Here is a 25,557-nt window from a genome sequence, read left to right as displayed (position 1 = left end):
GCTGAGACCTCAACAACTCCGGCAAGCACAATAACTGATTCTTCGACGAGCGAAATTACCACTAGCCCAACCGACGCTGCTGAAACCTCAACAACTCCAGCAAGCACAATAACTGATTCTTCGACGAGCGAAATTTCCACTAGCTCAACCGGCGCTGCTGAAACCTCAACACCTCCAGCAAGCACAATAACTGATTCTTCGACGAGCGAAATTACCACTAGCTCAACCGGCGTTGCTGAAACCTCAACAACTCCAGCAAGCACAATAACTGATTCTTCGACGAGCGAAATTTCCACTAGCTCAACCGGCGCTGCTGAAACCTCAACACCTCCAGCAAGCACAATAACTGATTCTTCGACGAGCGAAATTACCACTAGCTCAACCGGCGCTGCTGAAACCTCAACACCTCCAGCAAGTACAATAACTGATTCTTCGACGAGCGAAATTACCACTAGCTCAACCGGCGTTGCTGAAACCTCAACAACTCCAGCAAGCACAATAACTGATTCTTCGACGAGCGAAATTACCACTAGCTCAAGCGGCGCTGCTCAAACCTTAACAACTCCAGCAAGCACAATAACTGATTCTTCGACGAGCGAAATTACCACTAGCTCAACCGGCGTTGCTGAAACCTCAACAACTCCAGCAAGCACAATAACTGATTCTTCGACGAGGGAAATCACTACTAGCTCGACTGGTGCTGCTGAGACCTCAACAACTCCGGCAAGCACAATAACTGATTCTTCGACGAGCGAAATTACCACTAGCTCAACCGGCGCTGCTGAAACCTCAACAACTCCAGCAAGCACAATAACTGATTCTACGACGAGGGAAATTACCACTAGCTCGACTGGTGCTGCTGAGACCTCAACAACTCCAGCAAGCACAATAACTGATTCTTCGACGAGCGAAATTACCACTAGCTCAACCGGCGCTGCTGAAACCTCAACAACTCCAGCAAGCACAATAACTGATTCTTCGACGAGGGAAATCACTACTAGCTCGACTGGTGCTGCTGAGACCTCAACAACTCCGGCAAGCACAATAACTGATTCTTCGACGAGCGAAATTACCACCAGCCCAACCGACGCTGCTGAAACCTCAACAACTCCAGCAAGCACAATAACTGATTCTTCGACGAGCGAAATTACCACTAGCTCGACTGGTGCTGCTGAGACCTCAACAACTCCAGCAAGCACAATAACTGATTCTTCGACGAGAGAAATTACCACTAGCTCGACTGGTGCTGCTGAGACCTCAACAACTCCAGCAAGCACAATAACTGATTCTTCGACGAGCGAAATTACCACTAGCTCAACCGGCGCTGCTGAAACCTCAACAACTCCAGCAAGCACAATAACTGATTCTTCGACGAGGGAAATCACTACTAGCTCGACTGGTGCTGCTGAGACCTCAACAACTCCGGCAAGCACAATAACTGATTCTTCGACGAGCGAAATTACCACCAGCCCAACCGACGCTGCTGAAACCTCAACAACTCCAGCAAGCACAATAACTGATTCTTCGACGAGCGAAATTACCACTAGCTCGACTGGTGCTGCTGAGACCTCAACAACTCCAGCAAGCACAATAACTGATTCTTCGACGAGGGAAATTACCACTAGCTCAACCGGCGCTGCTGAAACCTCAACAACTCCAGAAAGCACAATAACTGATTCTTCGACGAGGGAAATTACCACTAGCTCGACTGGTGCTGCTGAGACCTCAACAACTCCAGCAAGCACAATAACTGATTCTTCGACGAGCGAAATTACCACTAGCTCAACCGGCGCTGCTGAAACCTCAACAACTCCAGCAAGCACAATAACTGATTCTTCGACGAGCGAAATTACCACCAGCCCAACCGACGCTGCTGAAACCTCAACAACTCCAGCAAGCACAATAACTGATTCTTCGACGAGCGAAATTACCACTAGCTCGACTGGTGCTGCTGAGACCTCAACAACTCCAGCAAGCACAATAACTGATTCTTCGACGAGGGAAATTACCACTAGCTCGACTGGTGCTGCTGAGACCTCAACAACTCCAGCAAGCACAATAACTGATTCTTCGACGAGCGAAATTACCACTAGCTCGACTGGTGCTGCTGAGACCTCAACAACTCCGGCAAGCACAGAAACTGATTCTTCGACGAGCGAAATTACCACTAGCTCAACCGGCGCTGCTGAAACCTCAACAACTCCAGCAAGCACAATAACTGATTCTTCGTCGAGCGAAATTACCACTAGCTCGACTGGTGCTGCTGAGACCTCAACAACTCCAGCAAGCACAATAACTGATTCTTCGACAAGCGAAATTACCACTAGCTCGACTGGTGCTGCTGAGACCTCAACAACTCCAGCAAGCACAATAACTGATTCTTCGACGAGCGAAATTACCACTAGCTCGACTGGTGCTGCTGAGACCTCAACAACTCCGGCAAGCACAGAAACTGATTCTTCGACGAGCGAAATCACCACTAGTTCAACCGGCGCTGCTGAAACCTCAACAACTCCAGCAAGCACAATAACTGATTCTTCGTCGAGCGAAATTACCACTAGCTCGACTGGTGCTGCTGAGACCTCAACAACTCCAGCAAGCACAATAACTGATTCTTCGACGAGCGAAATTACCACTAGCTCGACTGGTGCTGCTGAGACCTCAACAACTCCGGCAAGCACAGAAACTGATTCTTCGACGAGCGAAATTACCACTAGCTCAACCGGCGCTGCTGAAACCTCAACAACTCCAGCAAGCACAATAACTGATTCTTCGACGAGCGAAATTACCACTAGCTCGACTGGTGCTGCTGAGACCTCAACAACTCCAGCAAGCACAATAACTGATTCTTCGACGAGCGAAATTACCACTAGCTCAACCGGCGCTGCTGAAACCTCAACAACTCCAGCAAGCACAATAACTGATTCTTCGACGAGGGAAATCACTACTAGCTCGACTGGTGCTGCTGAGACCTCAACAACTCCGGCAAGCACAATAACTGATTCTTCGACGAGCGAAATTACCACTAGCTCAACCGGCGCTGCTGAAACCTCAACAACTCCAGAAAGCACAATAACTGATTCTTCGACGAGGGAAATTACCACTAGCTCGACTGGTGCTGCTGAGACCTCAACAACTCCAGCAAGCACAATAACTGATTCTTCGACGAGCGAAATTACCACTAGCTCAACCGGCGCTGCTGAAACCTCAACAACTCCAGCAAGCACAATAACTGATTCTTCGACGAGCGAAATTACCACCAGCCCAACCGACGCTGCTGAAACCTCAACAACTCCAGCAAGCACAATAACTGATTCTTCGACGAGCGAAATTACCACTAGCTCGACTGGTGCTGCTGAGACCTCAACAACTCCAGCAAGCACAATAACTGATTCTTCGACGAGGGAAATTACCACTAGCTCGACTGGTGCTGCTGAGACCTCAACAACTCCAGCAAGCACAATAACTGATTCTTCGACGAGCGAAATTACCACTAGCTCGACTGGTGCTGCTGAGACCTCAACAACTCCGGCAAGCACAGAAACTGATTCTTCGACGAGCGAAATTACCACTAGCTCAACCGGCGCTGCTGAAACCTCAACAACTCCAGCAAGCACAATAACTGATTCTTCGTCGAGCGAAATTACCACTAGCTCGACTGGTGCTGCTGAGACCTCAACAACTCCAGCAAGCACAATAACTGATTCTTCGACAAGCGAAATTACCACTAGCTCGACTGGTGCTGCTGAGACCTCAACAACTCCAGCAAGCACAATAACTGATTCTTCGACGAGCGAAATTACCACTAGCTCGACTGGTGCTGCTGAGACCTCAACAACTCCGGCAAGCACAGAAACTGATTCTTCGACGAGCGAAATCACCACTAGTTCAACCGGCGCTGCTGAAACCTCAACAACTCCAGCAAGCACAATAACTGATTCTTCGTCGAGCGAAATTACCACTAGCTCGACTGGTGCTGCTGAGACCTCAACAACTCCAGCAAGCACAATAACTGATTCTTCAACGAGCGAAATTACCACTAGCTCGACTGGTGCTGCTGAGACCTCAACAACTCCGGCAAGCACAGAAACTGATTCTTCGACGAGCGAAATTACCACTAGCTCAACCGGCGCTGCTGAAACCTCAACAACTCCAGCAAGCACAATAACTGATTCTTCGACGAGCGAAATTACCACTAGCTCGACTGGTGCTGCTGAGACCTCAACAACTCCAGCAAGCACAATAACTGATTCTTCGACGAGCAAAATTACCACTAGCTCGACTGGTGCTGCTGAGACCTCAACAACTCCAGCAAGCACAGAAACTGATCCTTCGACGAGCGAAATTACCACTAGCTCAACCGGCGCTGCTGAAACCTCAACAACTCCAGCAAGCACAATAACTGATTCTTCGACGAGCGAAATTACCACTAGCTCGACTGGTGCTGCTGAGACCTCAACAACTCCGGCAAGCACAGAAACTGATTCTTCGACGAGCGAAATTACCACTAGCTCAACCGGCGCTGCTGAAACCTCAACAACTCCAGCAAGCACAATAACTGATTCTTCGTCGAGCGAAATTACCACTAGCTCGACTGGTGCTGCTGAGACCTCAACAACTCCAGCAAGCACAATAACTGATTCTTCGACAAGCGAAATTACCACTAGCTCGACTGGTGCTGCTGAGACCTCAACAACTCCAGCAAGCACAATAACTGATTCTTCGACGAGCAAAATTACCACTAGCTCGACTGGTGCTGCTGAGACCTCAACAACTCCAGCAAGCACAGAAACTGATCCTTCGACGAGCGAAATTACCACTAGCTCAACCGGCGCTGCTGAAACCTCAACAACTCCAGCAAGCACAATAACTGATTCTTCGACGAGCGAAATTACCACTAGCTCGACTGGTGCTGCTGAAGCCTCAACAACTCCAGGAAGCACAATAACTGATTCTTCGACGAGCGAAATTACCACTAGCTCAACCGGCGCTGCTGAAACCTCAACAACTCCAGCAAGCACAATAACTGATTCTTCGACGAGCGAAATTACCACTAGCTCAAGCGGCGCTGCTGAAACCTCAACAACTCCAGGAAGCACAATAACTGATTCTTCGACGAGCGAAATTACCACTAGCTCAACCGGCGCTGCTGAAACCTCAACAACTCCAGCAAGCACAATAACTGATTCTTCGACGAGCGATATTACCACCAGCTCAACCGGCGCTGCTGAAACCTCAACAACTCCAGCAAGCACAATAACTGATTCTTCGACGAGCGAAATTACCACTAGCTCGACTGGTGCTGCTGAGACCTCAACAACTCCAGCAAGCACAATAACTGATTCTTCGACGAGGGAAATTACCACTAGCTCGACTGGTGCTGCTGAGACCTCAACAACTCCAGCAAGCACAATAACTGATTCTTCGTTGAGCGAAATTACCACTAGCTCGACTGGTGCTGCTGAGACCTCAACAACTCCAGCAAGCACAATAACTGATTCTTCGACGAGCGAAATTACCACTAGCTCGACTGGTGCTGCTGAGACCTCAACAACTCCAGCAAGCACAATAACTGATTCTTCGACGAGCGAAATTACCACTAGCTCGACTGGTGCTGCTGAGACCTCAACAACTCCGGCAAGCACAGAAACTGATTCTTCGACGAGCGAAATCACCACTAGTTCAACCGGCGCTGCTGAAACCTCAACAACTCCAGCAAGCACAATAACTGATTCTTCGACGAGCGAAATTACCACTAGCTCAAGCGGCGCTGCTGAAACCTCAACAACTCCAGCAAGCACAATAACTGATTCTTCGTCGAGCGAAATTACCACTAGCTCGACTGGTGCTGCTGAGACCTCAACAACTCCAGCAAGCACAGAAACTGATTCTTCGACGAGCGAAATTACCACTAGCTCAACCGGCGCTGCTGAAACCTCAACAACTCCAGCAAGCACAATAACTGATTCTTCGTCGAGCGAAATTACCACTAGCTCGACTGGTGCTGCTGAGACCTCAACAACTCCAGCGAGCACAATAACTGATTCTTCGACGAGCGAAATTACCACTAGCTCGACTGGTGCTGCTGAAACCTCAACAACTCCAGCAAGCACAATAACTGATTCTTCGACGAGCGAAATTACCACTAGCTCAACCGGCGCTGCTGAAACCTCAACAACTCCAGCAAGCACAATAACTGATTCTTTGACGAGCGAAATTACCACTAGCTCAACCGGCGCTGCTGAGACCTCAACAACTCCAGCAAGCACAGAAACTGATTCTTCGACGAGCGAAATTACCACTAGCTCAACCGGCGCTGCTGAAACCTCAACAACTCCAACAAGCACAGCAACTGATTCTTCGTCGAGCGAAAGCACTACTAGCTCAACCGGCGCTGCTGAAACCTCAACAACTCCAGCAAGCACAATAACTGATTCTTCGACGAGCGAAATTACCACTAGCTCAACCGGCGCTGCTGAGACCTCAACAACTCCGACAAGCACAGAAACTGATTCTTCGACGAGCGAAATTACCACTAGCTCAACCGGCGCTGCTGAAACCTCAACAACTCCAGCAAGCACAATAACTGATTCTTCGACGAGCGAAATTACCACTAGCTCGACTGGTGCTGCTGAGACCTCAACAACTCCAGCAAGCACAGAAACTGATTCTTCGACGAGCGAAATTACCACTAGCTCAACCGGCGCTGCTGAAACCTCAACAACTCCAGCAAGCACAATAACTGATTCTTCGACGAGCGAAATTACCACTAGCTCAACCGGCGCTGCTGAGACCTCAACAACTCCGACAAGCACAGAAACTGATTCTTCGACGAGCGAAATTACCACTAGCTCAACCGGCGCTGCTGAAACCTCAACAACTCCAGCAAGCACAATAACTGATTCTTCGACGAGCGAAATCACTACTAGCTCAACCGGCGCTGCTGAAACCTCAACAACTCCAGCAAGCACAATAACTGATTCTTCGACGAGCGAAATCACTACTAGCTCAACCGGCGCTGCTGAAACCTCAACAACTCCAGCAAGCACAATAACTGATTCTTCGACGAGCGAAATTACCACTAGCTCGACTGGTGCTGCTGGGACCTCAACAACTCCGACAAGCACAGAAACTGATTCTTCGACGAGCGAAATTACCACTAGCTCGACTGGTGCTGCTGGGACCTCAACAACTCCGACAAGCACAGAAACTGATTCTTCGACGAGCGAAATTACCACTAGCTCAACCGGCGCTGCTGAAACCTCAACAACCCCAGCAAGCACAATAACTGATTCTTCGACGAGCGAAATTACCACTAGCTCAACCGGCGCTGCTGAAACCTCAACAACTCCAGCAAGCACAATAACTGATTCTTCGACGAGCGAAATTACCACTAGCTCGACTGGTGCTGCTGAGACCTCAACAACTCCGGCAAGCACAGAAACTGATTTTTCGACGAGCGAAATTACCACTAGCTCAAGCGGCGCTGCTGAAGCCTCAACAACTCCAGCAAGCACAATAATTGATTCTTCGTCGAGCGAAATTACCACTAGCTCGACTGGTGCTGCTGAGACCTCAACAACTCCAACAAGCACAATAACTGATTCTTCGACGAGCGAAATTACCACTAGCTCGACTGGTGCTGCTGAGACCTCAACAACTCCGGCAAGCACAGAAACTGATTCTTCGACGAGCGAAATTACCACTAGCTCAACCGGCGCTGCTGAAACCTCAACAACTCCAGCAAGCACAATAACTGATTCTTCGTCGAGCGAAATTACCACTAGCTCGACTGGTGCTGCTGAGACCTCAACAACTCCAGCAAGCACAATAACTGATTCTTCGACAAGCGAAATTACCACTAGCTCGACTGGTGCTGCTGAGACCTCAACAACTCCAGCAAGCACAATAACTGATTCTTCGACGAGCAAAATTACCACTAGCTCGACTGGTGCTGCTGAGACCTCAACAACTCCAGCAAGCACAGAAACTGATCCTTCGACGAGCGAAATTACCACTAGCTCAACCGGCGCTGCTGAAACCTCAACAACTCCAGCAAGCACAATAACTGATTCTTCGACGAGCGAAATTACCACTAGCTCGACTGGTGCTGCTGAAGCCTCAACAACTCCAGGAAGCACAATAACTGATTCTTCGACGAGCGAAATTACCACTAGCTCAACCGGCGCTGCTGAAACCTCAACAACTCCAGCAAGCACAATAACTGATTCTTCGACGAGCGAAATTACCACTAGCTCAAGCGGCGCTGCTGAAACCTCAACAACTCCAGGAAGCACAATAACTGATTCTTCGACGAGCGAAATTACCACTAGCTCAACCGGCGCTGCTGAAACCTCAACAACTCCAGCAAGCACAATAACTGATTCTTCGACGAGCGATATTACCACCAGCTCAACCGGCGCTGCTGAAACCTCAACAACTCCAGCAAGCACAATAACTGATTCTTCGACGAGCGAAATTACCACTAGCTCGACTGGTGCTGCTGAGACCTCAACAACTCCAGCAAGCACAATAACTGATTCTTCGACGAGGGAAATTACCACTAGCTCGACTGGTGCTGCTGAGACCTCAACAACTCCAGCAAGCACAATAACTGATTCTTCGTTGAGCGAAATTACCACTAGCTCGACTGGTGCTGCTGAGACCTCAACAACTCCAGCAAGCACAATAACTGATTCTTCGACGAGCGAAATTACCACTAGCTCGACTGGTGCTGCTGAGACCTCAACAACTCCAGCAAGCACAATAACTGATTCTTCGACGAGCGAAATTACCACTAGCTCGACTGGTGCTGCTGAGACCTCAACAACTCCGGCAAGCACAGAAACTGATTCTTCGACGAGCGAAATCACCACTAGTTCAACCGGCGCTGCTGAAACCTCAACAACTCCAGCAAGCACAATAACTGATTCTTCGACGAGCGAAATTACCACTAGCTCAAGCGGCGCTGCTGAAACCTCAACAACTCCAGCAAGCACAATAACTGATTCTTCGTCGAGCGAAATTACCACTAGCTCGACTGGTGCTGCTGAGACCTCAACAACTCCAGCAAGCACAGAAACTGATTCTTCGACGAGCGAAATTACCACTAGCTCAACCGGCGCTGCTGAAACCTCAACAACTCCAGCAAGCACAATAACTGATTCTTCGTCGAGCGAAATTACCACTAGCTCGACTGGTGCTGCTGAGACCTCAACAACTCCAGCGAGCACAATAACTGATTCTTCGACGAGCGAAATTACCACTAGCTCGACTGGTGCTGCTGAAACCTCAACAACTCCAGCAAGCACAATAACTGATTCTTCGACGAGCGAAATTACTACTAGCTCAACCGGCGCTGCTGAAACCTCAACAACTCCAACAAGCACAGCAACTGATTCTTCGTCGAGCGAAAGCACTACTAGCTCAACCGGCGCTGCTGAGACCTCAACAACTCCAGCAAGCACAGAAACTGATTCTTCGACGAGCGAAATTACCACTAGCTCAACCGGCGCTGCTGAAACCTCAACAACTCCAGCAAGCACAATAACTGATTCTTCGACGAGCGAAATTACCACTAGCTCAACCGGCGCTGCTGAGACCTCAACAACTCCAGCAAGCACAGAAACTGATTCTTCGACGAGCGAAATTACCACTAGCTCAACCGGCGCTGCTGAAACCTCAACAACTCCAACAAGCACAGCAACTGATTCTTCGTCGAGCGAAAGCACTACTAGCTCAACCGGCGCTGCTGAAACCTCAACAACTCCAGCAAGCACAATAACTGATTCTTCGACGAGCGAAATTACCACTAGCTCAACCGGCGCTGCTGAGACCTCAACAACTCCGACAAGCACAGAAACTGATTCTTCGACGAGCGAAATTACCACTAGCTCAACCGGCGCTGCTGAAACCTCAACAACTCCAGCAAGCACAATAACTGATTCTTCGACGAGCGAAATTACCACTAGCTCGACTGGTGCTGCTGAGACCTCAACAACTCCAGCAAGCACAGAAACTGATTCTTCGACGAGCGAAATTACCACTAGCTCAACCGGCGCTGCTGAAACCTCAACAACTCCAGCAAGCACAATAACTGATTCTTCGACGAGCGAAATTACCACTAGCTCAACCGGCGCTGCTGAGACCTCAACAACTCCGACAAGCACAGAAACTGATTCTTCGACGAGCGAAATTACCACTAGCTCAACCGGCGCTGCTGAAACCTCAACAACTCCAGCAAGCACAATAACTGATTCTTCGTCGAGCGAAATTACCACTAGCTCGACTGGTGCTGCTGAGACCTCAACAACTCCAGCGAGCACAATAACTGATTCTTCGACGAGCGAAATTACCACTAGCTCGACTGGTGCTGCTGAAACCTCAACAACTCCAGCAAGCACAATAACTGATTCTTCGACGAGCGAAATTACCACTAGCTCAACCGGCGCTGCTGAAACCTTAACAACTCCAACAAGCACAGCAACTGATTCTTCGTCGAGCGAAAGCACTACTAGCTCAACCGGCGCTGCTGAGACCTCAACAACTCCAGCAAGCACAGAAACTGATTCTTCGACGAGCGAAATTACCACTAGCTCAACCGGCGCTGCTGAAACCTCAACAACTCCAGCAAGCACAATAACTGATTCTTCGACGAGCGAAATTACCACTAGCTCAACCGGCGCTGCTGAGACCTCAACAACTCCGACAAGCACAGAAACTGATTCTTCGACGAGCGAAATTACCACTAGCTCAACCGGCGCTGCTGAAACCTCAACAACTCCAGCAAGCACAATAACTGATTCTTCGTCGAGCGAAATTACCACTAGCTCGACTGGTGCTGCTGAGACCTCAACAACTCCAGCGAGCACAATAACTGATTCTTCGACGAGCGAAATTACCACTAGCTCGACTGGTGCTGCTGAAACCTCAACAACTCCAGCAAGCACAATAACTGATTCTTCGACGAGCGAAATTACCACTAGCTCAACCGGCGCTGCTGAAACCTCAACAACTCCAACAAGCACAGCAACTGATTCTTCGTCGAGCGAAAGCACTACTAGCTCAACCGGCGCTGCTGAAACCTCAACAACTCCAGCAAGCACAATAACTGATTCTTCGATGAGCGAAATTACCACTAGCTCGACTGGTGCTGCTGAGACCTCAACAACTCCGGCAAGCACAGAAACTGATTCTTCGACGAGCGAAATTACCACTAGCTCAACCGGCGCTGCTGAGACCTCAACAACTCCGACAAGCACAGAAACTGATTCTTCGACGAGCGAAATTACCACTAGCTCAACCGGCGCTGCTGAAACCTCAACAACTCCAGCAAGCACAATAACTGATTCTTCGACGAGCGAAATTACCACTAGCTCGACTGGTGCTGCTGAGACCTCAACAACTCGGGCAAGCACAGAAACTGATTCTTCGACGAGCGAAATTACCACTAGCTCAACCGGCGCTGCTGAAACTTCAACAATTCCAGCAAGCACAATAACTGATTCTTCGACGAGCGAAATTACCACTAGCTCGACTGGTGCTGCTGAGACCTCAACAACTCCAGCAAGCACAATAACTGATTCTTCAACGAGCGAAATTACCACTAGCTCGACTGGTGCTGCTGAGACCTCAACAACTCCAGCAAGCACAATAACTGATTCTTCGACGAGCGAAATTACCACTAGCTCAAGCGGCGCTGCTGAAGCCTCAACAACTCCAGCGAGCACAATAACTGATTCTTCGTCGAGCGAAATTACCACTAGCTCGACTGGTGCTGCTGAGACCTCAACAACTCCAGCAAGCACAATAACTGATTCTTCGACGAGCGAAATTACCACTAGCTCGACTGGTGCTGCTGAGACCTCAACAACTCCAGCAAGCACAATAACTGATTCTTCGACGAGCGAAATTACCACTAGCTCGACTGGTGCTGCTGAGACCTCAACAACTCCAGCAAGCACAGAAACTGATTCTTCGACGAGCGAAATTACCACTAGCTCAACCGGCGCTGCTGAAACCTCAACAACTCCAGCAAGCACAATAACTGATTCTTCGTCGAGCGAAATTACCACTAGCTCGACTGGTGCTGCTGAGACCTCAACAACTCCAGCAAGCACAATAACTGATTCTTCGACGAGCGAAATCACTACTAGCTCAACCGGCGCTGCTGAAACCTCAACAACTCCAGCAAGCACAATAACTGATTCTTCGACGAGCGAAATTACCACTAGCTCAACCGGCGCTGCTGAAACCTCAACAACTCCAGTAAGCACAATAACTGATTCTTCGACGAGCGAAATTACCACTAGCTCAAGCGGCGCTGCTGAAACCTCAACAACTCCAGCAAGCACAATAACTGATTCTTCGACGAGCGAAATTACCACTAGCTCGACTGGTGCTGCTGAGACCTCAACAACTCCAGCAAGCACAATAACTGATTCTTCAACGAGCGAAATTACCACTAGCTCGACTGGTGCTGCTGAGACCTCAACAACTCCAGCAAGCACAATAACTGATTCTTCGACGAGCGAAATTACCACTAGCTCGACTGGTGCTGCTGAGACCTCAACAACTCCAGCAAGCACAATAACTGATTCTTCGACGAGCGAAATTACCACTAGCTCGACTGGTGCTGCTGAGACCTCAACAACTCCGGCAAGCACAGAAACTGATTCTTCGACGAGCGAAATCACCACTAGTTCAACCGGCGCTGCTGAAACCTCAACAACTCCAGCAAGCACAATAACTGATTCTTCGACGAGCGAAATTACCACTAGCTCAACCGGCGCTGCTGAAACCTCAACAACTCCAGCAAGCACAATAACTGATTCTTCGACGAGCGAAATCACTACTAGCTCAACCGGCGCTGCTGAAACCTCAACAACTCCAGCAAGCACAATAACTGATTCTTCGACGAGCGAAATTACCACTAGCTCAACCGGCGCTGCTGAAACCTCAACAACTCCAGCAAGCACAATAACTGATTCTTCGACGAGCGAAATCACTACTAGCTCAACCGGCGCTGCTGAAACCTCAACAACTCCAGCAAGCACAATAACTGATTCTTCGACGAGCGAAATTACCACTAGCTCGACTGGTGCTGCTGGGACCTCAACAACTCCGACAAGCACAGAAACTGATTCTTCGACGAGCGAAATTACCACTAGCTCAACCGGCGCTGCTGAAACCTCAACAACTCCAGCAAGCACAATAACTGATTCTTCGACGAGCGAAATTACCACTAGCTCAACCGGCGCTGCTGAAACCTCAACAACTCCAGCAAGCACAATAACTGATTCTTCGACGAGCGAAATTACCACTAGCTCGACTGGTGCTGCTGAGACCTCAACAACTCCGGCAAGCACAGAAACTGATTTTTCGACGAGCGAAATTACCACTAGCTCAAGCGGCGCTGCTGAAGCCTCAACAACTCCAGCAAGCACAATAACTGATTCTTCGTCGAGCGAAATTACCACTAGCTCGACTGGTGCTGCTGAGACCTCAACAACTCCAACAAGCACAATAACTGATTCTTCGACGAGCGAAATTACCACTAGCTCGACTGGTGCTGCTGAGACCTCAACAACTCCAGCAAGCACAATAACTGATTCTTCGACGAGCGAAATTACCACTAGCTCGACTGGTGCTGCTGAGACCTCAACAACTCCAGCAAGCACAGAAACTGATTCTTCGACGAGCGAAATTACGACTAGCTCAACCGGCGCTGCTGAAACCTCAACAACTCCAGCAAGCACAATAACTGATTCTTCGACGAGCGAAATTACCACTAGCTCAAGCGGCGCTGCTGAAACCTCAACAACTCCAGCAAGCACAATAACTGATTCTTCGACGAGCGAAATCAATACTAGCTCAACCGGCGCTGCTGAAACCTCAACAACTCCAGCAAGCACAATAACTGATTCTTCGACGAGCGAAATTACCACTAGCTCAACCGGCGCTGCTGAAACCTCAACAACTCCAGCAAGCACAATAACTGATTCTTTGACGAGCGAAATCACTACTAGCTCAACCGGCGCTGCTGAAACCTCAACAACTCCAGCAAGCACAGAAACTGATTCTTCGGCGAGCGAAATTACCACTAGCTCAACCGGCGCTGCTGAAACATCAACAACTCCAGCAAGCACAATAACTGATTCTTCGACGAGCGAAATTACCACTAGCTCGACTGGTGCTGCTGAGACCTCAACAACTCCGGCAAGCACAGAAACTGATTCTTCGACGAGCGAAATTACCACTAGCTCAACCGGCGCTGCTGAAACTTCAACAACTCCAGCAAGCACAATAACTGATTCTTCGACGAGCGAAATTACCACTAGCTCGACTGGTGCTGCTGAGACCTCAACAACTCCGGCAAGCACAGAAACTGATTTTTCGACGAGCGAAATTACTACTAGCTCAACCGGCGCTGCTGAAACCTCAACAACTCCAGCAAGCACAATAACTGATTCTTCGTCGAGCGAAATTACCACTAGCTCGACTGGTGCTGCTGAGACCTCAACAACTCCAGCAAGCACAATAACTGATTCTTCGACGAGCGAAATTACCACTAGCTCGACTGGTGCTGCTGAGACCTCAACAACTCCAGCAAGCACAATAACTGATTCTTCGACGAGCGAAATTACCACTAGCTCGACTGGTGCTGCTGAGACCTCAACAACTCCAGCAAGCACAGAAACTGATTCTTCGACGAGCGAAATTACCACTAGCTCAACCGGCGCTGCTGAAACCTCAACAACTCCAGCAAGCACAATAACTGATTCTTCGACGAGCGAAATTACCACTAGCTCAAGCGGCGCTGCTGAAACCTCAACAACTCCAGCAAGCACAATAACTGATTCTTCGACGAGCGAAATCACTACTAGCTCAACCGGCACTGCTGAAACCTCAACAACTCCAGCAAGCACAATAACTGATTCTTCGACGAGCGAAATCACTACTAGCTCAACCGGCGCTGCTGAAACCTCAACAACTCCAGCAAGCACAATAACTGATTCTTCGACGAGCGAAATTACCACTAGCTCGACTGGTGCTGCTGAGACCTCAACAACTCCAGCAAGCACAGAAACTGATTCTTCGACGAGCGAAATTACCACTAGCTCAACCGGCGCTGCTGAAACCTCAACAACTCCAGCAAGCACAATAACTGATTCTTCGACGAGCGAAATTACCACTAGCTCAAGCGGCGCTGCTGAAACCTCAACAACTCCAGCAAGCACAATAACTGATTCTTCGACGAGCGAAATTACCACTAGCTCAACCGGCGCTGCTGAAACCTCAACAACTTCAGCAAGCACAATAACTGATTCTTCGACGAGCGAAATTACCACTAGCTCGACTGGTGCTGCTGAGACCTCAACAACTCCAGCAAGCACAGAAACTGATTGTTCGACGAGCGAAATTACCACTAGCTCAACCGGCGCTGCTGAAACCTCAACAACTCCAGCAAGCACAATAACTGATTCTTCGACGAGCGAAATTACCACTAGCTCAAGCGGCGCTGCTGAAACCTCAACAACTCCAGCAAGCACAATAACTGATTCTTCGACGAGCGAAATCACTACTAGCTCAACCGGCGCTGCTGAAACCTCAACAACTCCAGCAAGCACAATAACTGATTCTTTGACGAGCGAAATTACCACTAGCTCAAGCGGCGCTGCTGAAACCACAACAACTCCAGCAAGCACAATAACTAATTCTTCGACGGGCGAAATCACTACTAGCTCAACCGGCGCTGCTGAAACCTCAACAACTCCAGCAAGCACAATAACTGATTCTTCGACGAGCGAAATTACCACTAGCTCGACTGGTGCTGCTGAGACCTCAACAACTCCAGCAAGCACAGAAACTGATTCTTCGACGAGCGAAATTACCACTAGCTCAACCGGCGCTGCTGAAACCTCAACAACTCCAGCAAGCACAATAACTGATTCTTCGACGAGCGAAATTACCACTAGCTCAAGCGGCGCTGCTGAAACCTCAACAACTCCAGCAAGCACAATAACTGATTCTTCGACGAGCGAAATTACCACTAGCTCAACCGGCGCTGCTGAAACCTCAACAACTTCAGCAAGCACAATAACTGATTCTTCGACGAGCGAAATCACTACTAGCTCAACCGGCGCTGCTGAAACCTCAACAACTCCAGCAAGCACAATAACTGATTCTTCGACGAGCGAAATTACTACTAGCTCAACCGGCGCTGCTGAAACTTCAACAACTCCAGCAAGCACAATAACTGATTCTTCGACGAGCGAAATTACCACTAGCTCAAGCGGCGCTGCTGAAACCTCAACAACTCCAGCAAGCACAATAACTGATTCTTCGACGAGCGAAATTACCACTAGCTCAACCGGCGCTGCTGAAACCTCAACAACTTCAGCAAGCACAATAACTGATTCTTCGACGAGCGAAATTACCACTAGCTCAACCGGCGCTGCTGAAACCTCAACAACTCCAGCAAGCACAATAACTGATTCTTCGACGAGCGAAATTACCACTAGCTCAACCGGCGCTGCTGAATCCTCAACAACTCCAGCCAGCACAATAACTGATTCTTCGACGAGCGAAATTACTACTAGCTCAACCGGCGCTGCTGAAACTTCAACAACTCCAGCAAGCACAATAACTGATTCTTCGACGAGCGAAATTACCACTAGCTCGACTGGTGCTGCTGAGACCTTAACAACTCCGGCAAGCACAGAAACTGATTCTTCGACGAGCGAAATTACCACTATCTCAACCGGCGCTGCTGAGACCTCAACAACTCCAGCAAGCACAATAACTGATTCTTCGACGAGCGAAATTACCACTAGCTCAACCGGCGCTGCTGAATCCTCAACAACTCCAGCCAGCACAATAACTGATTCTTCGACGAGCGAAATTACCACTAGCTCAACCGGCGCTGCTGAAACCTCAACAACTTCAGCAAGCACAATAACTGATTCCTCGACGAGCGAAATTACCACTAGCTCAACCGGCGCTGCTGAAACCTCAACAACTCCAGCAAGCACAATAACTGATTCTTCGACGAGCGAAATTACCACTAGCTCAACCGGCGCTGCTGAATCCTCAACAACTCCAGCCAGCACAATAACTGATTCTTCGACGAGCGAAATTACCACTAGCTCAACCGGCGCTGCTGAAACCTCAACAACTTCAGCAAGCACAATAACTGATTCTTCGACGAGCGAAATTACCACTAGCTCAACCGGCGCTGCTGAAACCTCAACAACTCCAGCAAGCACAATAACTGATTCTTCGACGAGCGAAATTACCACTAGCTCAACCGGCGCTGCTGAATCCTCAACAACTCCAGCCAGCACAATAACTGATTCTTCGACGAGCGAAATTACTACTAGCTCAACCGGCGCTGCTGAAACTTCAACAACTCCAGCAAGCACAATAACTGATTCTTCGACGAGCGAAATTACCACTAGCTCAAGCGGCGCTGCTGAAACCTCAACAACTCCAGCAAGCACAATAACTGATTCTTCGACGAGCGAAATTACCACTAGCTCAACCGGCGCTGCTGTAACCTCAACAACTCCAGCAAGCACAGCAACTGATTCTTCGTCGAGCGAAATTACCACTATCTCAACCGGCGCTGCTGAGACCTCAACAACTCCAGCAAGCACAATAACTGATTCTTCGACGAGCGAAATTACCACTAGCTCAACCGGCGCTGCTGTAACCTCAACAACTCCAGCAAGCACAGCAACTGATTCTTCGTCGAGCGAAATTACCACTATCTCAACCGGCGCTGCTGAGACCTCAACAACTCCAGCAAGCACAATAACTGATTCTTCGACGAGCGAAATTACCACTAGCTCAACCGGCGCTGCTGTAACCTCAACAACTCCAGCAAGCACAATAACTGATTCTTCGACGAGCGAAATTACCACTAGCTCGACTGGTGCTGCTGAGACCTCAACAACTCCGGCAAGCACAGAAACTGATTCTTCGACGAGCGAAATCACCACTAGTTCAACCGGCGCTGCTGAAACCTCAACAACTCCAGCAAGCACAATAGCTGATTCTTCGACGCGCGAAATCACTACTAGCTCAACCGGCGCTGCTGAAACCTCAACAACTCCAGCAAGCACAATAACTGATTCTTCGACGAGCGAAATTACCACTAGCTCGACTGGTGCTGCTGAGACCTCAACAACTCCGGCAAGCACAGAAACTGATTCTTCGACGAGCGAAATTACCACTAGCTCAACCGGCGCTGCTGAAACTTCAACAACTCCAGCAAGCACAATAACTGATTCTTCGACGAGCGAAATTACCACTAGCTCGACTGGTGCTGCTGAGACCTCAACAACTCCGGCAAGCACAGAAACTGATTTTTCGACGAGCGAAATTACTACTAGCTCAACCGGCGCTGCTGAAACCTCAACAACTCCAGCAAGCACAATAACTGATTCTTCGACGAGCGAAATTACCACTAGCTCAAGCGGCGCTGCTGAAACCTCAACAACTCCAGCAAGCACAATAACTGATTCTTCGACGAGCGAAATTACCACTAGCTCAAGCGGCGCTGCTGAAGCCTCAACAACTCCAGCAAGCACAATAACTGATTCTTCGTCGAGCGAAATTACCACTAGCTCGACTGGTGCTGCTGAGACCTCAACAACTCCAGCAAGCACAATAACTGATTCTTCGACGAGCGAAATTACCACTAGCTCGACTGGTGCTGCTGAGACCTCAACAACTCCAGCAAGCACAATAACTGATTCTTCGACGAGCGAAATTACCACTAGCTCGACTGGTGCTGCTGAGACCTCAACAACTCCAGGAAGCACAGAAACTGATTCTTCGACGAGCGAAATTACCACTAGCTCAACCGGCGCTGCTGAAACCTCAACAACTCCAGCAAGCACAATAACTGATTCTTCGACGAGCGAAATTACCACTAGCTCAAGCGGCGCTGCTGAAACCACAACAACTCCAGCAAGCACAATAACTAATTCTTCGACGAGCGAAATCACTACTAGCTCAACCGGCGCTGCTGAAACCTCAACAACTCCAGCAAGCACAATAACTGATTCTTCGACGAGCGAAATTACCACTAGCTCGACTGGTGCTGCTGAGACCTCAACAACTCCGGCAAGCACAGAAACTGATTCTTCGACGAGCGAAATTACCACTAGCTCAACCGGCGCTGCTGAAACTTCAACAACTCCAGCAAGCACAATAACTGATTCTTCGACGAGCGAAATTACCACTAGCTCGACTGGTGCTGCTGAGACCTCAACAACTCCGGCAAGCACAGAAACTGATTTTTCGACGAGCGAAATTACTACTAGCTCAACCGGCGCTGCTGAAACCTCAACAACTCCAGCAAGCACAATAACTGATTCTTCGACGAGCGAAATTACCACTAGCTCAAGCGGCGCTGCTGAAACCTCAACAACTCCAGCAAGCACAATAACTGATTCTTCGACGAGCGAAATTACCACTAGCTCAAGCGGCGCTGCTGAAGCCTCAACAACTCCAGCAAGCACAATAACTGATTCTTCGTCGAGCGAAATTACCACTAGCTCGACTGGTGCTGCTGAGACCTCAACAACTCCAGCAAGCACAATAACTGATTCTTCGACGAGCGAAATTACCACTAGCTCGACTGGTGCTGCTGAGACCTCAACAACTCCAGGAAGCACAGAAACTGTTTCTTCGACGAGCGAAATTACCACTAGCTCAACCGGCGCTGCTGAAACCTCAACAACTCCAGCAAGCACAATAACTGATTTTTCGACGAGCGAAATTACCACTAGCTCAAGCGGCGCTGCTGAAACCTCAACAACTCCAGCAAGCACAATAACTGATTCTTCGACGAGCGAAATTACCACTAGCTCAACCGGCGCTGCTGAAACCTCAACAACTCCAGCAAGCACAATAACTGATTCTTCGACGAGCGAAATCACTACTAGCTCAACCGGCGCTGCTGAAACCTCAACAACTCCAGCAAGCACAATAACTGATTCTTCGACGAGCGAAATTACCACTAGCTCGACTGGTGCTGCTGAGACCTCAACAACTCCGGCAAGCACAGAAACTGATTCTTCGACGAGCGAAATTACCACTAGCTCAACCGGCGCTGCTGAAACTTCAACAACTCCAGCAAGCACAATAACTGATTCTTCGACGAGCGAAATTACCACTAGCTCGACTGGTGCTGCTGAGACCTCAACAACTCCGGCAAGCACAGAAACTGATTTTTCGGCGAGCGAAATTACTACTAGCTCAACCGGCGCTGCTGAAACCTCAACAACTCCAGCAAGCACAATAACTGATTCTTCGACGAGCGAAATTACCACTAGCTCAAGCGGCGCTGCTGAAACCTCAACAACTCCAGCAAGCACAATAACTGATTCTTCGACGAGCGAAATTACCACTAGCTCAAGCGGCGCTGCTGAAGCCTCAACAACTCCAGCAAGCACAATAACTGATTCTTCATCGAGCGAAATTACCACTAGCTCGACTGGTGCTGCTGAGACCTCAACAACTCCAGCAAGCACAATAACTGATTCTTCGACGAGCGAAATTACCACTAGCTCGACTGGTGCTGCTGAGACCTCAACAACTCCAGGAAGCACAGAAACTGATTCTTCGACGAGCGAAATTACCACTAGCTCAACCGGCGCTGCTGAAACCTCAACAACTCCAGCAAGCACAATAACTGATTCTTCGACGAGCGAAATTACCACTAGCTCAACCGGCGCTGCTGTAACCTCAACAACTCCAGCAAGCACAGCAACTGATTCTTCGTCGAGCGAAATTACCACTATCTCAACCGGCGCTGCTGAGACCTCAACAACTCCAGCAAGCACAATAACTGATTCTTCGACGAGCGAAATTACCACTAGCTCGACTGGTGCTGCTGAGACCTCAACAACTCCGGCAAGCACAGAAACTGATTCTTCGACGAGCGAAATTACCACTAGCTCAAGCGGCGCTGCTGAAACCTCAACAACACCAGCAAGCACAATAACTGATTCTTCGACGAGCGAAATTACCACTAGCTCGACTGGTGCTGCTGAGACCTCAACAACTCCAGCAAGCACAATAACTGATTCTTCGACGAGCGAAATTACCACTAGCTCGACTGGTGCTGCTGAGACCTCAACAACTCCAGCAAGCACAATAACTGATTCTTCGACGAGCGAAATTACCACTAGCTCGACTGGTGCTGCTGAGACCTCAACAACTCCAGCAAGCACAATAACTGATTCTTCGACGAGCGAAATTACCACTAGCTCGACTGGTGCTGCTGAGACCTCAACAACTCCAGCAAGCACAATAACTGATTCTTCGACGAGCGAAATTACCACTAGCTCGACTGGTGCTGCTGAGACCTCAACAACTCCGGCAAGCACAGAAACTGATTCTTCGACGAGCGAAATTACCACTAGCTCAACCGGCGCTGCTGAAACCTCAACAACTCCAGCAAGCACAATAACTGATTCTTCGACGAGCGAAATTACCACTAGCTCGACTGGTGCTGCTGAGACCTCAACAACTCCAGCAAGCACAATAACTGATTCTTCGACGAGCGAAATTACCACTAGCTCGACTGGTGCTGCTGAGACCTCAACAACTCCAGCAAGCACAATAACTGATTCTTCGACGAGCGAAATTACCACTAGCTCGACTGGTGCTGCTGAGACCTCAACAACTCCAGCAAGCACAATAACTGATTCTTCGACGAGCGAAATTACCACTAGCTCGACTGGTGCTGCTGAGACCTCAACAACTCCAGCAAGCACAATAACTGATTCTTCGACGAGCGAAATTACCACTAGCTCGACTGGTGCTGCTGAGACCTCAACAACTCCAGCAAGCACAATAACTGATTCTGCGTCGAGCGAAATTACCACTAGCTCGACTGGTGCTGCTGAGACCTCAACAACTCCAGCAAGCACAATAACTGATTCTTCGACGAGCGAAATTACCACTAGCTCGACTGGTGCTGCTGAGACCTCAACAACTCCGGCAAGCACAGAAACTGATTCTTCGACGAGCGAAATTACCACTAGCTCAACCGGCGCTGCTGAAACCTCAACAACTCCAGCAAGCACAATAACTGATTCTTCGACGAGCGAAATTACCACTAGCTCAAGCGGCGCTGCTGAAACTTCAACAACTCCAGCAAGCACAATAACTGATTCTTCGACGAGCGAAATTACCACTAGCTCAAGCGGCGCTGCTGAAACCTCAACAACACCAGCAAGCACAATAACTGACTCTTCGACGAGCGAAATTACCACTAGCTCAACCGGCGCTGCTGAAACCTCAACAACTCCAGCAAGCACAATAACTGATTCTTCGACGAGCGAAATTACCACTAGCTCAAGCGGCGCTGCTGAAACCTCAACAACTCCAGCAAGCACAATAACTGATTCTTCGACGAGCGAAATTACCACTAGCTCGACTGGTGCTGCTGAGACCTCAACAACTCCAGCAAGCACAATAACTGATTCTTCGACGAGCGAAATTACCACTAGCTCGACTGGTGCTGCTGAGACCTCAACAACTCCAGCAAGCACAATAACTGATTCTTCGACGAGCGAAATTACCACTAGCTCGACTGGTGCTGCTGAGACCTCAACAACTCCGGCAAGCACAGAAACTGATTCTTCGACGAGCGAAATTACCACTAGCTCAACCGGCGCTGCTGAAACCTCAACAACTCCAGCAAGCACAATAACTGATTCTTCGACGAGCGAAATTACCACTAGCTCAACCGGCGCTGCTGAAACCTCAACAACTCCAGCAAGCACAATAACTGATTCTTCGACGAGCGAAATTACCACTAGCTCAAGCGGCGCTGCTGAAACCTCAACAACTCCAGCAAGCACAATAACTGATTCTTCGACGAGCGAAATTACCACTAGCTCAACCGGCGCTGCTGAAACCTCAACAACTCCAGCAAGCACAATAACTGACTCTTCAACGAGCGAAATTACCACTAGCTCAACCGGCGCTGCTGAAACCTCAACAACTCCAGCAAGCACAATAACTGATTCTTCGACGAGCGAAATTACCACTAGCTCAACCGGCGCTGCTGAAACCTCAACAACTCCAGCAAGCACAATAACTGATTCTTCGACGAGCGAAATTACCACTAGCTCAACCGGCGCTGCTGAAACCTCAACAACTCCAGCAAGCACAATAACTGATTCTTCGACGAGCGAAATTACCACTAGCTCAAGCGGCGCTGCTGAAACCTCAACAACTCCAGCAAGCACAATAACTGATTCTTCGACGAGCGAAATTACCACTAGCTCAAGCGGCGCTGCTGAAACTTCAACAACTCCAGCAAGCACAATAACTGATTCTTCGACGAGCGAAATTACCACTAGCTCGACTGGTGCTGCTGAGACCTCAACAACTCCGGCAAGCACAGAAACTGATTCTTCGACGAGCGAAATTACCACTAGCTCAACCGGCGCTGCTGAAACCTCAACAACTCCAGCAAGCACAATAACTGATTCTTCGACGAGCGAAATTACCACTAGCTCAACCGGCGCTTCTGAAACCTCAACAACTCCAGCAAGCACAATAACTGACTCTTCAACGAGCGAAATTACCACTAGCTCAACCGGCGCTGCTGAAACCTCAACAACTCCAGCAAGCACAATAACTGATTCTTCGACGAGCGAAATTACCACTAGCTCAACCGGCGCTGCTGAAACCTCAACAACTCCAGCAAGCACAATAACTGATTCTTCGACGAGCGAAATTACCACTAGCTCAAGCGGCGCTGCTGAAACCTCAACAACTCCAGCAAGCACAATAACTGATTCTTCGACGAGCGAAATTACCACTAGCTCAACCGGCGCTGCTGAAACCTCAACAACTCCAGCAAGCACAATAACTGACTCTTCAACGAGCGAAATTACCACTAGCTCAACCGGCGCTGCTGAAACCTCAACAACTCCAGCAAGCACAATAACTGATTCTTCGACGAGCGAAATTACCACTAGCTCAACCGGCGCTGCTGAAACCTCAACAACTCCAGCAAGCACAATAACTGATTCTTCGACGAGCGAAATTACCACTAGCTCAACCGGCGCTTCAGAAACCTCAACAACTTCAGCAAGTACAGAAACAGATTCTTCAACGAGCGAAATTACCACTAGCTCAACCGGCGCTGCTGAGACCTCAACAACTCCAGCAAGTACAGAAACAGATTCTTCTACGAGCGAAATTACCACTAGCTCGACTGGCGCTGCTGAGACCTCAACAACTCCAGCAAGCACAGAAACTGATTCTTCGACGAGCGAAATTACCACTAACTCAACCGGCGCTGCTGAAGCCTCAACAACTCCAGGAAGCACAATAACTGATTCTTCGACGAGCGAAATTACCACTAGCTCAACCGGCGCTGCTGAAACCTCAACAACTCCAGCAAGCACAATAACTGATTCTTCGACGAGCGAAATTACCACTAGCTCAACCGGTGCTTCTGAAACCTCAACAACTCCAGCAAGTACAGAAACAGATTCTTCAACGAGCGAAATTACCACTAGCTCAACCGGCGCTGCTGAAACCTCAACAACTCCAGCAAGCACAATAACTGACTCTTCGACGAGCGAAATTACCACTAGCTCAATCGGCGCTGCTGAGACCTCAACAACTCCAGCAAGCACAGAAACTGATTCTTCGACGAGCGAAATTACCACTAACTCAACCGGCGCTGCTGAAACCTCAACAACTCCAGCAAGCACAATAATTGACTCTTCAACGAGCGAAATTACCACTAGCTCAACCGGCGCTGCTGAAACCTCAACAACTCCAGCAAGCACAATAACTGATTCTTCGACGAGCGAAATTACCACTAGCTCAACCGGCGCTTCTGAAACCTCAACAACTCCAGCAAGTACAGAAACAGATTCTTCAACGAGCGAAATTACCACTAGCTCAACCGGCGCTGCTGAGACCTCAACAACTCCAGCAAGTACAGAAACAGATTCTTCTACGAGCGAAATTACCACTAGCTCAACTGGCGCTGCTGAGACCTCAACAACTCCAGTAGGCACAGAAACTGATTCTTCGACGAGCGAAATTACCACTAGCTCAACCGGCGCTGCTGAAACCTCAACAACTCCAGCAAGCACAATAACTGACTCCTCGACGAGCGAAATTACCACTAGCTCAACCGGCGCTGCTGAAACCTCAACAACTCCAGCAAGCACAATAACTGATTCTTCGACGAGCGAAATTACCACTAGCTCAAGCGGCGCTGCTGAAACCTCAACAACTCCAGGAAGCACAATAACTGATTCTTCGACGAGCGAAATTACCACTAGCTCAACCGGCGCTGCTGAAACCTCAACAACTCCAGCAAGCACAATAACTGATTCTTCGACGAGCGAAATTACCACTAGCTCGACTGGTGCTGCTGAGACCTCAACGACTCCAGCAAGCACAAAAACTGATTCTTCGACGAGCGAAATTACCACTAGCTCAACCGGCGCTGCTGAGACCTCAACAACTCCAGCAAGCACAATAACTGACTCTTCGACGAGC

At 49.1% G+C, this 25,557-nt stretch overlaps 1 protein-coding gene across 1 annotated transcript in view; it reads left to right on the top strand.

The window, feature by feature from the left end:
- Nucleotides 1–25,557, top strand: part of LOC148169772 (uncharacterized) — a 45,932-nt gene that overhangs the window by 2,939 nt on the left and 17,436 nt on the right. Inside the window, exons 11-27 of the mRNA XM_088044230.1 lie at nt 413–415; nt 534–571; nt 675–697; nt 803–853; nt 6,350–6,391; nt 9,392–9,433; nt 9,699–9,750; nt 10,440–10,525; nt 11,025–11,076; nt 11,454–11,491; nt 13,985–14,035; nt 15,701–15,751; nt 17,573–17,599; nt 17,729–17,750; nt 18,006–18,091; nt 20,078–20,247; nt 20,665–25,335. Coding sequence (XP_087900356.1) covers nt 413–415; nt 534–571; nt 675–697; nt 803–853; nt 6,350–6,391; nt 9,392–9,433; nt 9,699–9,750; nt 10,440–10,525; nt 11,025–11,076; nt 11,454–11,491; nt 13,985–14,035; nt 15,701–15,751; nt 17,573–17,599; nt 17,729–17,750; nt 18,006–18,091; nt 20,078–20,247; nt 20,665–25,335 — 5,505 coding nt within the window. The remainder of the gene's footprint in view (nt 1–412; nt 416–533; nt 572–674; nt 698–802; nt 854–6,349; nt 6,392–9,391; nt 9,434–9,698; nt 9,751–10,439; nt 10,526–11,024; nt 11,077–11,453; nt 11,492–13,984; nt 14,036–15,700; nt 15,752–17,572; nt 17,600–17,728; nt 17,751–18,005; nt 18,092–20,077; nt 20,248–20,664; nt 25,336–25,557) is intronic.

This window comes from Gnatocerus cornutus, chromosome 8, assembly GCF_029298725.1.
Source record: "Gnatocerus cornutus isolate USDA-ARS CGAHR chromosome 8, icGnaCorn1.1, whole genome shotgun sequence".
Classification (NCBI taxonomy): domain Eukaryota; kingdom Metazoa; phylum Arthropoda; class Insecta; order Coleoptera; family Tenebrionidae; genus Gnatocerus; species Gnatocerus cornutus.
The sequence above is the reverse complement of the archived record's forward strand: the minus strand, read 5'-3'. Positions and strand labels throughout refer to the sequence as shown.